The following is an 18,360-nucleotide window of genomic DNA, read 5'->3' as shown; positions in this document are numbered from 1 at the left end:
TTGGGTCACCCGGCATACTTGACATTCTGAGCACGTGCGGGTTAATTGCCGGCGCATCGGCTGCCAACTAACGTCGTTTTCTATACTATTGCAGAACACAGTGGACAAACTTTTCCAAAGAGCCAACATTTCGTTGATGATCGGAACGTCCTCATGGAAAGAGCAGTTCGTTGAAGCCATCACTGTGGTAGCTGGTAAGTGACATGCAACTTGCTCCTGCTTCCTAATTGCCTTGTTTCTTTAGTTGTGCGTTACCTGACTAACATTATGGACATATTTGGGTAACTACCATCCTGGTTACTATTCCTGGACGTGCGGTACGTTTTTTGGTTTTCTGCGTGTACTAATTTGTGTTTACTGCCCGTACTCCATCACTCCGTGTGCGCACGCAGGAGATGCTATTTTCGTATCGAGCCGGAAACGATGTTCGCAGCGCAGGATAATGGAGCTGATGACGCAAACATGTCACTCCCGTCGCCCTCAGCACGCTAGGTGTGCGAGCTATCACTTTCTTGCGATCAGTAGGAGTAGGAGCCCACTGAAATCACCCGCTTATCTTGTCTAACGGTGGTTTAACGCTAACGTGTTCATTTGTTCTGACCACCCATGTAGGTGGCTTAGTGGCTCTGGCGTTGGGATGTTGGGCACGAGCACACTAGTTGGATTGCAGACCACGGCAGGGACGTTCGCATAAAGGCGCTATGCAAAAATGATGCTACACCGTGCGTTGGGTGCACGTTAAAGAACTCCGAGCAGTTAAAACGTATTCGGGGCGCTTTTACCACGGCGTCCTTTGTAAATGACTGCGCAGTTTTGTGACTATAAACTACACAGTTTGTTTAATTTTGCTTTAACACTAAGTAAGACATGAGCATTCTTCAGCAACGGCAACTTTGTGCGTGTACTGAATAACGTGCTATATAATTAGTGCTATATACTAGCTATATATAGCTAGTATATATATTTATATATAGTGCTAAATACTAGCTAGCTATATATTTGCAATATATCATTAGCAAGTGATACGAGAAAGAAATACCGCCTTAGCTCAGTGGGCAGAACTGCAACACAGCCTGAGAAGACTGAACTCCATTTCGGAAGCAGCGCACTTATATACCGTGTTGCGGAGGTATCGGCGAATATTAGGAAACCCTGCACAGCTGAAACTGGTCTCACCCTCCCAAGACGGCGTCTCTTATGGCCGAAAATGCCTGTAGGTTCCATTAGTGACAACGTCGTTCAGTATAGGCAGCGTCAATGGGTTTGCAGTTCTAGTGCAATCACAGCGGTAACGTGCTTGACAGAGCATGTGTGAATGTAATCTTAAAACATCTTCCTGTGCCAGAATTTATAGTTGTCTTTTGCCACCTTTGTTTGGGATTTTGTAGAATACCCTTATGTTCACTTATTCATTTAAATAAGTCCCCATTTGAAAATGTGCGTATGTAGCTTTGTAGCAAATGTTAATGGCTCGTAATGGTTCTGACGTGATCGTCAGATATCAAAAGCAGCCTCCGAGTTGCAATATACCCGCATCAAAATGTTTTCATGCATTATCTTCAGTGTTGAAATGAAGAGGCAGCCTGGGCACTTTTTTTTTTTTTTGATGTCACGGAACCAAAAAGCTTTATTCTATATTGTTGCCTATAGACTATGGGCAGGAGTTACAGATTCCAGCCACCGTCACTCGCTCTGCCTCTGCCAAGCTATCTGCCAAGCTTTACTGGTGTAGTCGGGCCATGGATGAAAGAAAATATTCCAGCGACTTCTGATGTCGGTACCAAAGTGTGGGGCATAAAAAAAAAACGTCAGAACGTGAGTTACCTGTAGACGTTGTTTCGTGCTTGCAACTAAAGTGTCTCCGCGTACGTCTCCGCGCACATCTGAATTTCTTCCGAAAAGTTTTGGCATTTTGTTCTCACCGACCATTCGCGCTTGTTTTACGGGCGGAGCGAACTTCGCCGATGGGTGTTTCTCGCCAATATGCAGCCTCTGGAACGCACCGATCTTATACTTGTCGCAGTTGTAAAAAGCGCCGAGACCGCTCCAAGATAGGTCGCAGTAGTTCGGCTTTACGACTCGTAAGATCCTTTTACTAGAGCACGTGACCCCTCGGGGCCGTTCGATCCGTCTTTGAGCTCGCTAAAGACACTTTTTTTTCGTCTTAGGAAAAGCACATCGATACCTGGATCTTTCGCTACTATCTCCGCATGTTTGTGCGATTTTGAGCCAAATTTCTGTAATATTTCTGCAGGGCGGTAGATCCGTGCGGTCCGTATGGACGGGGAGGACGAGCTTATAAAATTCATGCCTAGATGTTGAACACCATGCATGATATTTCAGAATTACACGCAATGTCAATTTCTTGTTTTCTTTCTTGGGAGGGGGGGGGGTAGGGAAGGGCACAGAATTTAGAGTTGGCGGTTTCTATAAAGCTTCTTAGCGAATAGGTTGTTGCAGAAAGAAAAAAGAAAGATATGCTGTTATAAATTACATTGCTGCACTTACTCTCAAAGCACAGAAACCTGTAAATTTTGCACAGTACAGACGGATGGTGAGTAGCACTGACAACTTCGAAGAGTCCCGCCTGCACAAACTCGCTCGACCATTTTAAGCAGGCGCCGTCTTGCCTTTCCGCCGTTTATTTTTCGCTCTCGTTAATTTTATTACAAGCCCTACACTTCCGAAAGAGTTGCGAGCATCAAATTTGTTTGTAGTTTGAGCTTCAGGTTTTTCTTGTTGTTTTTTTAGCCGGCACAGTGGGCGAGTCACTTTTATGTGTCATTTTACGTGTAGCCCGAACCCACAGCCTGGAGTGTCGGCAACGTTCTTTCTGTGCTCACGTTGGGCGCGACGTGCTTTTCATTCGAAATTGCACTCTGCACTGCGTGCACACAGCAGCTCCGTATAACGCATGCCTGCCTACATCCGCTTGTTTTACGCCTTTGGTGACATTAGTTGCACGAGCACCACTTCCAATTCCCTACCTTGACTGCTGGCCGTATAGTTTGCGTTTTCACCCTGCTTCTGGATCCGCTGTAAGTCGATAAAGCACAACCGTGAACAGGTGGGCTTGTGCGTTGTCGTACCGTTTCATATTTTTGTCGTTTAATTGACATATCTTGCCGAAGAGATTACGTAAAACGTATGTGGTATCTGAAGTGACGCGGTACTTTTGGAGCACACTCGCGGGCATGCAGTGGGACATCGGACGTCCGGTAACGTCATTGAAATTGGTCGGGGCTAACGGAGAGTAACATTGGGTTTACATTATTCCGTGGCGCAGCTAGGGAATAATCTGCGCTAGCCTGCAGTGAGGTTTGTTGAGCTCTTCATGGTTGTCATTGGTGATTCAAACGGCCTGTTTATTTAAGAGTATATCCGCTCTGTGAAGCAGTGTGTGATGCGCGAAAGAAAGACTTCTTGCTAAAAAATTGGGTTCCTAATTGTGAACGAAAAAGCAATGTCAGCCATTTAATGTAAGTACACGAGCAGGTGACGAAGCAGGATACTGAGCAGCGCAGTTTGGATAATGTTCGCGCCGGCCTCAAGAGTACCCAGAAGCACCTTCAACCTTCGCCGTTTGCTCTGGTGCACCAACATGATATAGCGACGACAAATAACATTCAAAGTTCGAAGGTGTCAAACGTGAAACGGAGCTTAAAGCGGAAGTCAAGCTTGTTTTTTTTTTTTTTTTGTCAAGCAGAGGAGTCGCGTGCCCTTCTGACGCTCCTGTCAGGCTTGCTGTACGAAACAGATTTTCTTGTGTGCTCGTAAACTTGTCGCTGTACTACGTCTAAAACAAAGCTTCCAAATTGAAAAAAAAGAGAGAGAAATGTGACGGGATTTATTTACGCAAAGGCAACCTGGGCATATCAGTTCACGGCGTACACAACACAGTAACAAACCAAGCGAACACAAGCTGCAGCCTCGCGGCCAGCGCTAGCATAGTGGTTCGAGTCTTCTTCTTCAGAACACACCTCAATTAAAAGAAAGCAGGATTATCAAATAAGGTAGTGGTTGTAAGATGTCTAACCTCGATAAGGTAGAAATTATTAATGACGGTGTCAAGAGTATCCAGAAATATATCCTGAACGTTAGCCTGTTGCCCTGTTAGCCTTAAATAGTATAGTCATGACAGATTAAATGAGGACTTAGAAAAGTGCCAAGCCTGAAACGGAGCACTATCAAGACAAGGTAAGCCATGCCTGCGGTTATTTTTCTTTTGTTCTCCTTCTGTTGCGTGATTTGAATTTTGTTTTTATTGCAAGGTTTGGTTGTTTGAAAGCAAAGCTTTCTTTGTTTTGTTTCTTCGATGCGACCTCATGAAACAACGGAACCTGCTCGAATCTTGACTCTTATCAGAGAGCTCATACTTTTCCAAGATGTTCAAAAAATTGTTGTTTTACATGTATCAACCAATTCACAATTCACATCTGCGCTTTCTGCAGAAGTAATATTATTTAACTGCGATGCCCGTTCAGTTATGCACGGCCTCTGAGATTACGCGGCGCGCGAAAGCGCTTATTGGTGGATCTCGGAGGCCGTGCTTTCCACAGCGTCCAGTGCACGCCCACCGATAGAGGGCGCCAGGCATCCCCTGTACGGGATTCGAGCGTGTACGACTGTGGGCATCGTTCCTGTCTTTGCAGAGCACTGAGTTGAAACAATCCGAGAAAGCTTCGCTTTACGTCCAACAAGTGCGTTGGATCTGCCGTAATTCTTTTTTTTTTTTCGTTTCCTTTTCTCTCGGTTGTTCTGCCTTGGTTTTGGGCGAACGTCTTACCACCTGCCTGTGTGCCCTGCTGCCTGCCTACCGTGCTACCTGCCTGCCCTGCTGCTTGCCTTACTGCTTGAAACACACACACAAAATCTCGCATGAAACAACCTTACCTGCATCCCTGTCCTAACCAAAACGGTGCACGGGTAAAGACGACGACAGGAACAAGTTTAAGACGGAAGAAGCGTTCGAAATGGAAAACATCAGCTTGAAATTCACCAAAGGTAAGTGGTGTTTCAACACCAGACAGTGTTAGAGTGTTAAAGCGCAGAGCGTTAGCTGTTAGTGAGTATGAGATAAAGCGAAACTGGAAAACAGACCTCTGTTCTTGACATTAATGAACTTCTCCGCTTAGTACGAGCGCACAGAATTTGTACGGCGTGATAGGGTCGTTCTTCTTTCGGCGCAAATGACATCTCGAGTGATATTACAATCCTTTCAACAATGCATTGGATGTTGCGTCATGATCGACTCGTTAGTGCAAATCACTTATTGCCTCAAGCAAACGCACCATGCGCGTATTCACACGTGACCTTTTGCGAGATGGTGTATAAAGTCTTTAGGCATTATACTGCCACGATGAAAGACAAGAATTGACGGCGATTTCTACTTAAAGAGTTGCTGGTAACGCGACGTTTACTCCAAACTTCAGTGAAGCTGCCAACTTCCGCAATTTGCGAACAAGCTATAGCACCGTCGAAAATTGAAGTTTATAGAAGTGCTCTAGGTTCTCAAGAAATTTGACGTGTGCAGCAACGCCCTATATTTTCAATTCAAAGTTTTAATCTTTGAGAAATCTATTGCGTATATATTTAGCTTACAGCTGGAGATGTTGCTGAACTTTACACAGCTGTCGCGGCTGTACACTATATTCAGTTCAAATTTTAGATAAAGTTGAAGCACGTTGGTGCAACAAAGATACACAAATGAAGTAGGGGCTTCTCTCAGGCCCTGCCTGAGGATAGCACTAGTTGGCGAAGCGTTTCTTACCAACGTCGTCGTTTTCTATTCAATCGTGCAAATCAATAATGCTGATTCAATCGATCTAATCAAGTAAAAAAGTATAATGCAATCCCATTATTGTATCATGATGCTACAATCGGCAAAATCAACGTCTGAAACTTCAAATAGTGCTAAACATTGGCAAAGAGATAAAGCGGCCGTGTTCACAAAGACTCTCTTGCTTGAGACCGTTTCGTTATCAGCGCGCGTTGGGCCAGACATGACGTGATGGGCGAGACATGATAATGATGAGCTTTATATAACATGAAGTTCGTTACAGTGACGATGACCGATACCGGGCGGTGCTCCAGCAAGATAAATTTTGCGGATACGGAGCTTAATGAATATGCGAATAGAACTGCTTCAAAATGCGCAAGCTTCCATTCACATGCCCTTTAGTCATTTGTGTGTAGTGCCAAAAATACAGTTCATGCTTTCAGAATTGTCTATAGTGTTTCGTGGATGTTTCCCGCTGGATCATTGGAAGCTTAAGGCAACCTTGTACATCTGTCAGGTGGGCAAGTGTGGTGTCTCTTTGGTTCAATGTTACACGAGAAAGCACAGTAATACTCGCTAACGAATTCACTCGGCGGGAGTGCGTTTTGAAAGCTAAAATGATCAATTACGCTGTATATAGGTTTAAACTGAACAAAAGCTTCATTCATTGAACTCGCGTCGACTGGCGCGCTCTGAAGGCGTTGTTTCGACAGCACTGTTGTAAGAACACACAGTAAGAACACACAAAAAATCAGCAGAAAATGGAGGTACTGGCTTGTTTTCTCTTTGTACTCGCATTGTTTCAATTGTCTTTGTTTCAAACAGACACAAGGACCAAATTGAGACTGCTATGCGCAATTTCCGGAGCCGCTTCCGTTTTTTGTTTCTGCTGTGTTTATTACGAGGAATTGGGAAATTGAGATGCGGCGTGACACTGCTGGTGTTAGAAGAGTTGCCGGAGGTTTGTTTTCCGGGTGACAAGCACTTCCGATGCCTTTTTATATACTCATACTAATTTTAATGTCACTTAGTCACCACTTCCCTCGATTCCGAATGACACCTCGTTTTGCTGTGTAGCGTACGGGTTTGTAGCGTACGGGTTTGTAGCGTACGGCTTTGTAGCGTACGGCTTTGTAGCGTACGATGTTGGGTGAAGCAAAGTGTGCTCACCTAAAGTGACCGTACATTTCCTTCTCTTTCGGGTCTGAATTAGGCGGAGCTGCGCAAAGTATGGCACAATAAGCCCTGGTGCTCGTATTGTAACATTGCGTTTTTCTATCCCTGTCAGACGACGCGCTCGGCTGTCATGGCTTATAGAAAGAAACAGAGGACGAAGACCTTCACCAGGAAACCAAGTACAGTCTGTCCTCTCATGACACTAAGAAATATCTTCATGAGAAAAACGAAAACTGCCGTCCGTCATAAAGCATTGCGACGTATGGGTTTCTCTGTAACGATAGCGTCGGGAAGTTTAAGCAAAATTCTTTTTTCTTTTCGGGAATCGAAACCAAAACACAAGCTTTTACGAGGCGGCCGCTCAACCATTTGAGCTAACCAGGAAGCTAGTAAGTGGCAAAGCCAGCCTGAATCGAGAAGCAGGTTGATGCTCACGAAACCTTCTGGTTATCTCACGTGGTCCCGGAAAGACGATTCGTCAGGACCAACTTTTCTGCAGCTGCCAAGCTTTCGTTCCGAGAAACCTGCACTTCGTGGCTGCTTTCTAACATTACAATATTTCGTCCATCTGGCTAGTTGCCACAAAACTGAGTTGCTTAAAGAATGTTTTGCGACGTATATGTAAGAGGCACGGATTCTTAGGAATCTTTTTTTGTTGTTGTTGTTGTTCTTCTTCTGAGCGTGCCATTGACTTTCGCTTCCTTTCCGATTCGACCCACCAGACGACGACGAGGAGAATGGTGAAGAGGGCGACGAGGTGACCGTGCGCATGCCTTCCTGCTCGGACTACGTGATGCACGTTTTCACCGTTTTCTGGAAGGTCCTCTTCGCGTTCGTTCCCCCTACAGGTGAGCCGAATGGCAGGGCGGCTTCACTTTCTTCCTTGTCGTTTGATGCAGTACACTGTGACGTAGCTACCCTGAAGCATAGTGCTCCTAATGCGATAACAATTACAAGGACGTTGAAGGCAGGCACCGGCCGTTGCCCTTAGCAACGCCATCGCTGTACTGTCGCGCGTTCACTGCTCTAACATCGAGCTATCGCGTAGGCTCTCTTCCCACCCATGTCTTCTTCGGTGATCTCGCTGTGCGAAATATGCTCTCCGAGTAAAAACGCCGCATATATCCTGTGACACATTCTCAATAGGACATTACGAAGCAACAACTTCTGCCGGAGACGACGAGAAATTAGGAATGGCGTTAATTGCGGAGTGTTCATAACTGAAGGTAAATAAATGCGTGACAACAGCGAGCGAGAGACTTAACGGCACAGACGCGTACACTGTTAGCAAAGGTTTTGTGTGAGACACAGTTGCTATCACGACTGGTGCAGCGGGCATAGCCTTAAATGTGCAAGCAGGACATGAAGGAGGCAACGCGACACATGGCTCATTCGCTACTTCTTCATGTGTTGTCCTGTTTGTGTCCTGCTGTTGTCCTTTATGGTGACTCCTGTATATGTCCTGTCTGTAAATCTAGTCTACAGCATACGCTGTCGTTCCTCGCGAATGCACTTGGCTACACGTTCGTTCAAGGTGGCGGGTGAAGTGGCGTTGGGTTCCTACAAGGCTGGTTATGTGACATGTGCACGTGCCACGACATTTGTAACAAGCTTTCAGCGACGAGTGATCAGACCTGCTGTTATCTCTCTTGTCTCCGTCTTTTTTCTGCGCTCTACATATTCACCAGGAACAAAATTGAACTAGCTTCAATTTGCTGCACTGTGGAAAAGTATTGCAAAACACCTACTACCTATTTTTCCAATGGCTGCGCGTATGCCATGGCTGGCCGCGAAAATAGATCATCACAGTATACCATTACGATAAATGCGTGCTGTCATATGTGCACTGACCATGGAAAAACCGGCAGTGGATAGTTTACGTCCGTCGGCGGCGCGTCTTCTTTTTAGAGTCCGCACGTTCACTAGTGTAACCACAAATCTACAATTATGCTAATGGTAAAACTTTCTATTGGCCTCATATTTAGAAATGTTTACACAGCGATTCGAGGAGAGTGTATAAGGGTCCGCGGACTGTAAAGAAACGAAACATAAAAGCTCACCTTATGAACACGTAAACAAAGCTAGATTAGGCATGCATTGTAAACAAAGCCAAATATGCATTATCTTCAAATGGCATCACCTATTAGGCACAGCGATTCCACGAACATTTTAATGCCAAAGCCAATTACCCAATTGCACGAAAATTCGTCGGCGTCGGCGTAACCAAGCGGTGGTACCGAAAATGGTCGATGGCGCAAAGAGTAAACGAAAACATCAAAAACTGCTCGGATTGACGTCAACTTTCTCAGGGAGGTTCCTGCAAACAACGTAAATTAATGGCTTTGAAAACAAAATTTGATAAATTTCGGCTCGGGTGGGAAACGAATCCGGGCCTGCGGATTTGCGAGACGAGAATGCTTCCCGACGCCACGGTGGCTCCACTGTTCTCGCTTACTAAAGCTAGTGCGTGCGTTATTGCACACGTCACGCCGCAGCCATCTGGCTCACTAAAGGTGGAGCCTAGTACGCGCGTCATTGGGCACGTGACAGCACAGCCAATGGGGAGGAAGTGGCGCCACGTCATCAGTGTATAACATGAGCCCATTCGTGGCGTTCTGACGTCTGCAAACGGTACAATGCCTTCGCATTACCACACGTAAGCTGCCTTACGCGTCTCTTGCGAATTTTATTTAGCGGGTGATGGTGCCGGCTACTTTCTTCTTGTCGTCTCCAGGTGACGTGTCGGTCAGTTCACCCCTTACAGAACGGTATCCGTATGGGCCCGGAGGAACTGGTTCGTGGGTGCAGAACTCGCAGTGTAACGTACTTAGTGTACGCAGTGTAAGTACGCAGTGTAACGTGTAACGCACGGGTGATGTGCACCCGTGGGCAAAAGTGTATGGCCCACAGCTTCCTAAAAAAATTAAATTCTACGCTTTGTAAACTCACAGCTCAAGATTCAAAACAGCATTGCGATGCTCGTGGGGTAGATCTTGAACTGCAGCAGGTGAGTTGAGGCGGCTTCAGTAAGCGGCGATGATATTAGCCTTTTCCTGGAACCCGCGGTCCGTAGACTTGTACTTACATTTAGAGACGATGTGACTGCAGTTACGACGTCATTGCAGTTTCGAGGTCACCGTACTTACTACGTTGTCTCGGCTTTCTCTGTGCAGATTACTGGGGAGGATGGGCCTGCTTCGTAACCAGCATCCTTCTCATTGGCGTCCTGACCGCTTTTGTGGGCGACCTCGCGTCGCACTTCGGCTGCACCATCGGACTCAAAGATTCCGTGACCGCTATCTCCTTGGTCGCACTGGGAACAAGTATACCTGGTACGCTTTCACAAGAACCTTGGCAGAGATGGATGCCGCGAGATGTACCCCAATAACAAAGACTTTAGGTTTGAATGGAAGACGCGTGCGTACCAGACGATTATTGCTTGATCATGTTTGCTTTAATACCACTACAATACCACGAATAATAAAGCAGAAAGTGCATAAAACCTTATACTACGGGTGGTTTCTCTCGACGTTAGCACATTAGTTTCACCAGGGTACCATTTAAAAAGGAAATCGGATTTTACGCAGCGTGATTAGCGCGATCCAATCTCGACCGAAATGCGCTTAGTGTGGCAACCGACCGTAGCATAAATTTGTGATATCAGCAGTGTTATTTTCGCGCTATATGAAACGTACGCGGTAACAAGGGGAGTTCCCGCTTCCGATATACATTGAAGATGGGCAAGCTCTGTATTGGGATAAGTTTGCGATAACATCCGAAAAGTTATCCATTAGTTCTTGCTTTCTTTTTGCCAAGGCTTGTTGTCAGGGCAGCATAGTTCGTGGATGTCTAGGACACAACGATATTTAATTGCTAATGCGTGCTAAACATACGTAAGTTTCCAGTTCCGGGCTCTGTATGTGCAAAGTTCTTTATATTATCGCCGCTCTGATTGGGCAGCTAGCCTACCGCTTGTTGATCATCCTGGAAATTGTACAATGACAAAGTTTTACAAAATTTAAGTAATCAAAATATACAGGTCGCTGACAGGCTGCCTAAGTTGGTTCGTTGTTGAATCCACTGTTCGAAATGTGCAGTTCTCCCCTGCGTTTTCGAAGGCTAGCCGAGAAGCTGAGCGCCACATGTGTGACCGATATATTCTTTTAAAACGGCCGTTGGTGCTTGTGAAAATAAAGGCCTACTAGTAATGTCAGTACTAACCAATAGGCGTTTGGTACTGACGCTGTGTGGTGCGTGGTATATACCACCTGCGTCTGTGGTCTTCTCACTCCGTGTGAAGTAGAAATCTTTGAAGTGATAACCTGCGCATATGTGTTTTGCTTTTTGTGGCAATGTCGAAAGAGCCTGGGAGTGCACAACAGTTTTCGCTGAAGTAAATGCTACGGACAGAGAAAAAAACATAGCGTGCTCTGTGATAGCGTGGACATTTCGGTTTATACGGGGATTATTGTGACTTTTTCTCACGTTGCTGCAAGGTTCAGACAGAGAGCTTCATGATGAGAACGGCAACTGAATTTGCCTTTGATATTTATGCCTAGAATTTTCGCACATGGAATGCAAACAAATGCAGCTAATACGCCCTTCACAGATACTGCTCTGTGTTTTTACCGCTATGTTCAAATTTCATTCAAGGGCATCAGTGAATACGACCCTATACTAATAACGTATTTAGCGCAATTCGTATGAGTGAAGGAACTATAACTAGTTTTATAAACCTACTTAAGTGTGACGAGGTTTTATTTCGATCCTAGAACGTTTCCTTAATTCAATGGATAGCTTTTTGGACTGTCCGTAAGGGTATGACAATTCACGAAATACCGCAACAGTGGAGACGTTGACAGCCGTGGCGCTTCTGGTAGCGACGTCCTCTGATGCTTTCTTTCGCCAGAATGCTTTGGAAACATTTTCTTGTGCTGCCGAATTTTTCGTGCAAAACGAGCAAAAACACTCACTATACGCTCATGATTGTGGGTGCACAGAGCCTTTGCACCAGCACCTGTGCTCCAGCTCACAGGTCGTTTGCAGCACTGTAAAAATGGCAGGACTCCTTAGCCAATGGGAAAGCTGAATACTTCCCCGAGGTGTGTTCATGCTCGCCGCGTCGTCTGCTCGGCGGCTGCTCAATTCGCGGTGTACGACTTGCATGAGCAAAGGTTCTAATATGTCACATATCACTGTAACGTATCATGTAACTAGTTCAAACAAAACTCTGTCATCCTCTCATTAATGAGGTGGTTGGAACAATATTCAGCTGCGAAAAGATATCGCTTGCATACGCCTTGTACCTTCAGCAGCTCTGCAAACGACTTGTGAGATGGAGCATATGTCGCGCATGGTGATTATACAATTTCAGTTATTTCTACCTCTGGTCTAGTTGCCGTCACCGTCACACATGAGAAGACAATAAGCACTGATGACGCCCTGAAGCACGTCTTCTCTCGGGATGTACGGTGTTGAGTTATTTCTAATACTATTACGGGCAGGCTGTAGCCGATTGTTTGTTGTCGCACGTTCTACAGCGAACCCTGTCGGTTTCGTTGATCGTGAGCATGTCTCTCCGAGAGCGTGAAAGAGTCTACGCATAGTTACGATTACCCAGAACACGCGCATTTAGATCAAGCAGTCACTCATCGCTGCACGCCTGTCTTACCCGTGGCCGCCCGTCTTTCCTTTTGCGCAGACACCTTTGCCAGCAAGGTGGCGGCGCAAAACGACAAGTACGCCGACTCGTCCATCGGCAACGTGACCGGCAGCAATGCGGTCAACGTCTTCCTCGGGATCGGCGTCGCCTGGTCACTGGCCGCGCTGGTGCACTGGGGACGAGGGACAACCTTCGAGGTGCTTCCGGGCAACCTGGCCTTCTCAGTCACCATCTTCTGCGTCTGCGCCCTCTTGTGCTGCGTCGTGCTGTTGATGCGCCGCAACAAGATCGTAGGCGGAGAACTAGGGGGACCGATGCGCTTCAAGTTGCCCACCACCATCCTCTTCGGCGGCCTGTGGGTCTTCTACGTGACGATGTCTGCCCTCGAGGCGTACGGAGTCATTCAAGGATTCTAAGGAGACCCATGGCCCGGCGGCGATCCCACACGTTTGTCCTTCGCCGTAGCATCGCGGAACGTTTTGAAGGGGGGGGGGGCGGGGGCGCTCAAAACGTTCCTCGACAACATCGAAGACCATGCTCCGAAAAGGAAAACAAAAACGATCTGCGAGCAAGGACCTGGTACCGTGTCTGGGGACCGACGCTTGTCGCTCCTGGACTGCCAATGTGAGCAGCCTTCGAAGTGTTCCAAGAGTTCGGAGACGGCTGCTCCACAAAGATTACGTTTTTTTCGGCGGCTTTGGACATTGTTCTGGGCCCGGGAACGCACACGCGGTGATGTGCGAACGTTGTCGCTATTGACGACAACGTTTAGCGGGAGACGTTTGGCAGTGGTGGCCTACGCTAACGCTCTCCAGGGCTCGCATGACTAGCCCCGCGCCATTCGTCCCCAACTCCCATAGGGCACTTTTTTTGATGAGGTACACGCAACCGGACATCGAACACCTTCTCTTATATAAGAGACCTGAAGGTAACTTAAGTTGTAAAAGCGTGCAATGGCCGTAGAGTCATGGAAACTGCCACGCCAGGGAAAGTTTCGTGTCTCATCCAACCACCCGCCATCAATATAACTTTGTGCCCGAGTTAGCCGCTTGTTTGGGCACATACGCTACAAATTAGCAGTGACCGACACGTTTGTCTAGCTGATGGAGTCCCTGGACTTCTGGCATGCCAGCCTCGCGTGACACGCGCAGTGGCTCAACGAATCAATACCTGCGCTTTCCTCTGTTATGGTGTCGTGTGCAGAGACGTCAGATGGTGGGGTGCGGTAGCAAAAAACGCTGCCGCGTGATCAACCACGTCTTTCCCTATGACGATACAAGGCGCAACATAAAGCTTTGGTTTAGCGGCATTGCATGGTTGACGTACCACGAAAAATCGCTGTGAAATGCCAAACAATAGCTTGAAGCCCTGCGTATTCAGAGCAGTGTATGACACCACCGTAATTGTGGGTGTTCACGTTGTGGTCTCACAGCAAGAAGGGCAAGTGGTCACAGCTTCGAATGGCTTCCGTGTGCGAAGCACCAGGTGTCGGCTATGAGCGTACATGGGTCACTGAGAAATGCGACAGTTTAGGGAAGATACATGGTTGAAACAATTTGTGCGTGCACTGGGCAAATCGCTGCCTGCATCGTAGCATGACGTGACATAGAACGACAACGTGGTGTCTCGAATTGTGCATCTAGGTGCGAGTTGTGTATGGACACTGCAGGGTGAAGCCTTTTTGGAGACCTGATGCGTGCTACAGATATTCATGTGCATAGTTGGAAGTCCCTTCTGAACTCCCAATGAACAGAACCGACTTTTCAACGTGTGCGGCGACCTGCTTCTCACGACCTCCGGACTGGATTGTGAAGGCGAAGCAAGAATTCCAGGCAGGAGGAGTACGAGAGCTTGCGTTCGGCACCTGCGATTCAGAGGGAGTTGTTCGTTTGCTCTGGTCGTGAACATGGACCGCACATAAGTAACAAGAGGACCCTAATTGCAATGCTTGTCGTTCCATTGCGAATGACTGATGAACTGTGGTTACAGAAAACAAGCCCATAGACGAAGCAGTCTGTCAAGAACGAGCCACTCTTTCTCCTGGAACATCATGCTTGTCGCAGTTTATCTGTTCGACCCAGTAGTGTGACCATCTTGAGGCTGCCTCATACAGTGCGGCTCTCCTAATGAAGTTCCCTCCGGCGTCACTATCCAAACTGCTTTGTTGCTTCGGCTAAACTGCGTTATCTGGAAATGTTCATACATTACAACGTTCATTGGTTATGAGTGCAACCCCTGGACGAACAAAGCACGTGGGTGAACGAGGTGGAGAAATCACACTTAAGAAGATCAACGTGTACTCACCGGAGTAACGATAAAAAACAACAACTTGCACGGAAGAATTGGCATATTGCTGACTGGCTCTTACAAACATGAAAACCACTTTCGAAACAGCATCGCCTTTTAAGTGCGTAGGCCTGCGATATCTGAAATGCTTCGACGACGCGTATTGCGTGAGGGCTCGCGACGACTGACACTATATCATTGTGCTGCAATGCAAAGAAGTTATCGAATAAGGACAGTGAGATCGACTGCGGTAAGATCCGTTGGAGTGTCTTCGTGGAGAAGTGTAGTGAAACAACGAATCAGACACGTACCACAACTGAGAGACTTGTCATTGCAGCAACCGTATTTAGGGCTTTTCGGCTGAGTCAGTCCCTGTTTCGTGCCTCCTGGTCTTACTAACAACGATTCTTTGAAAAATATTATGTGAGATCGCCGAAATATCTTTCTTCTTTAGTCATGGTTGTCTGCAGACGGAGGTCCGAAACATTATGAAAATTTGAGAGGTGAGAGTTCTTTCAGAGGTGCGCTACATTACAAACGTGACGACAAGCCTAGCGGCAGTACCTATAGGGTGGCAGTACCACGAAAAACTTTCGCCAGCATACTGTAATCCCCGTGCGGAGTTGCTCACTTGTTCATGGAACTTTCACCTGTGTCAAGACAACGGTCAAGCTAACACGAAATGTTCATGTGCCGCAGCGGAGACTACGTGTGAAAGAAGAATGCCCGAAAAACAATGCTTACCACCATAGCTCATGAAAACACAGCCATCGCCAAGCTAGTTTACCGTCTATGTAAGCAAATGGGGCCCATATGTAGGCTTTTTCGGGTCTCGTCATGGTAAATCCGGCAGCAGTCAATGCGATATGCTGGTGGAGTTATTTTGAGCCGTGCTTTCTTTGAACTCTTTCAAGAGTGAAAAGAGAGTCATAATGAATTAATCGCGTAGGCTGCTTCCAGAAACTCCGTCAGCCTCCGCATGTCCGAAGATTCATTACGTTCAAACTTAACTACCGTCACATCTTCATCGTGAATAGCCACACCAAGACAAGGAAAGATATTGAAGATCGACATATGATAAAATTGGCTCCATGTAGTGGCGATGTGTGCATGGAGAAAACTGCGAACAGAGCATCGATCGTACCTTTCGCCGACTTCGTTGAGAAACTTTGCGGTTGACGTCCAGAGGTCGTCGCAAAACTAGTGTGTTGACCTGCGCTCTCTCTCTCTCTCTCTCTCTCTCTTCGTGTTGTTCTTTTACGTTGCGTTCTCTTTGGTCCACTGGTGTAACTCCTTCCCACTGTCTATGCCCCACGTGAAAGCGTCACGCTCCATCTTGGACAGGCGTGTGCCGACGCGGGAAGGAAAATGAGGACGCTCTCCCAGAACACCGAGAGTGCACGTGCTCGTGTGTGTGTGTGTGCTAGTGTGTGTGTACGTTTTAGTGCCGTAGTGACGCTTCCCTGTTGCAGTGTTTATGAACTGGAGCGAACATTATACGAACTCGAGCGGGCTGGTAACTGGCCGCTCGGTTTGCGGATGACGCTGTCTCGACTCAAGAGTGTTTTTTTTGTTTTGTTTTGTTTTTGTTTTTATGTCTTCTGTTGCACCTCGCGATCCTTCAAGCCTCGGGACTTAAAAGGAACACACTCAGCAGGTGCTGCGGCGAGGAAGTGAGGAACATGAAGCATGCAGAAGGGAACTCAGAGCAAAATACCAAAGCTTACCTCTTTCTCCATCGTTTTTCCTCGCGAAATATGCTGTTTCAGATAATTCTCGCAACTTCTTGTCTGCTTCGAAAGCTCATGTGCCGTTTATATAGCAAAAGTAGTTTGCGTCATTGCGTATCACACACTGTTACAGGTTGGCGAGCAAAGTGCGCTGTCCTGAGGCATCGCGTGTCTAAATGTAAAAGGCAGTCGCTGTCTTTTTTTTTTAGCGTCGCTGACTGCAGAATGCCTTACATAGGTGGTCGCTGTCGCGGGCGTTCCCATATCCGGACGACGGTTCTTTTTTTTTTTTTTCGCTAGTTATTGCAGGACAGGTGTGCGAAGATTTTCTCTCGACCACTGTTATATCCCAGAACGCCTCCGTACTGTTTTCAATCACATACACGGTGAAAGCAGATATATCAGGTTTCTCTACATCTTCGCGAACATAAAGGCATATCTTAGCGATCGCTTGACCACTGGTGATGAGGATTTTTATCGGCGTATCGGCATCAGAATTTGTACGTGCGTACGGCATTTATCTTCGTACGAGGGCAACGGGAAGTAGTTGCTCGTAAGGTGAACAATAGGGTACGACACTTCCGCATTAGCAAGTTTTAGATGAAATGCATTAGTAGAAAATTTAGACACATAATACAAATGAGTGCACGTGGGTAGATGCAAGGATACAACTTTCTTTTTTGTATAAACACATCTTAATTAGTGATGCTTAGTTTATACGCGTGGCGATATTCGGCTTCAAACTATGCCTTACGTAATTTACTAGTAGATATAAAGAAATTGTCGATCTTGTATTTGAATGCGGCTTGAGGTACGTGGCGATTGATGTTTAAAGAAAGAAAAAGTCTGCGGCAGCAGTCTGCGCATATAAGTCGCATATAAGTGGCATGTATAAAAAGCTACGCACTGTCGAACATTAGCAGCTTTGTACAAAGCGGCATCTCAGTAGCTACCGCGCACAGTACTAAGACCACGTGGCAGGGGCGTGGCGACGGTGACGTCACGGGGACGGCACGCCTCCTAAAGAGTATGCTCTCGGAGACGACAGTTCAACGTCGTCAAACTGTTTCACGTGTAATTTTTTTTTGCTTGCCTCAACTATAATTGTCTCTCCTAGTCCTTAGTCGAGCACATTGTAAACGAGCTGTACTGTCTCCGACCTTCCCTTCACGCACTATCGAATTTTCCACTCTCCCTCGCTTTCTCCTTCCATGTAAACTCGGGGAGTTTGTACAATTAACAGCAAACTATACTTCTTTGTGTTACTTCAAGACTCGGTGTGCTGTTTGTCCGACTGCTCCATTCCCACACAGAGAGGATATATAGAAATGTTGTTCTCAAGTGATTGTGCCGAGAAATATTACGAAAAATTGAAGAAAGAGAAGAAAAAAAAGAACTGAGCAGCTGTTACTGCTTCGTCTTGTCTCAGTTATTCCTTTCCGGTGTCTATGTTGTCAGTGCTTTCTCTCAGATGGGAACAAAACGGCAAAGTTTTTGTGACAAAATGAAGAGCGCTGGCAAAAGGTACCAGAACTTGTTTTTGTCGACGTACCATTGGCGTAAATTGGAACGTGAACAGGTACGTTACGCCTGATACTCGTAATTACATAGAAGCGCGACGTGTAATCCCTCCTTAACCGCTTTCTGTGTGTTGAGCAGTGCAAAGTGTACGTTTTCGATTCTGAACGCAGCACGCCTGTTAAGATTGCAGGCGAGCCTGGAAGCTG

The 18,360-nt window shown here is 46.6% G+C and overlaps 1 protein-coding gene across 5 annotated transcripts in view; it reads left to right on the top strand.

Annotated features, from left to right (window-relative positions):
• Calx (sodium/calcium exchanger 3) overlaps positions 1–18,043 on the top strand; it is a 322,106-nt gene extending 304,063 nt beyond the window's left edge. For 3 of the 5 annotated variants that reach the window (XM_075699207.1, XM_075699209.1, XM_075699208.1), the window contains 5 exons: positions 95–194; positions 4,933–5,004; positions 7,678–7,803; positions 10,129–10,287; positions 12,657–18,043. In XM_075699207.1, coding sequence (XP_075555322.1) covers positions 95–194; positions 4,933–5,004; positions 7,678–7,803; positions 10,129–10,287; positions 12,657–13,033 — 834 coding nt within the window. In that variant the 3' untranslated portion in view covers positions 13,034–18,043. The remainder of the gene's footprint in view (positions 1–94; positions 195–4,932; positions 5,005–7,677; positions 7,804–10,128; positions 10,288–12,656) is intronic. The other 2 variants (XM_075699210.1, XM_075699211.1) reach the window with 1 other exon arrangement.
• Positions 18,044–18,360: the final 317 nt, after the last annotated feature.

The sequence above is a fragment of the Dermacentor variabilis genome, chromosome 7 (assembly GCF_050947875.1).
Source record: "Dermacentor variabilis isolate Ectoservices chromosome 7, ASM5094787v1, whole genome shotgun sequence".
Taxonomy (NCBI): Eukaryota; Metazoa; Arthropoda; class Arachnida; order Ixodida; family Ixodidae; genus Dermacentor; species Dermacentor variabilis.
Note: the sequence above shows the minus strand (reverse complement) of the source record. Positions and strands in the feature narration are given on the sequence as shown.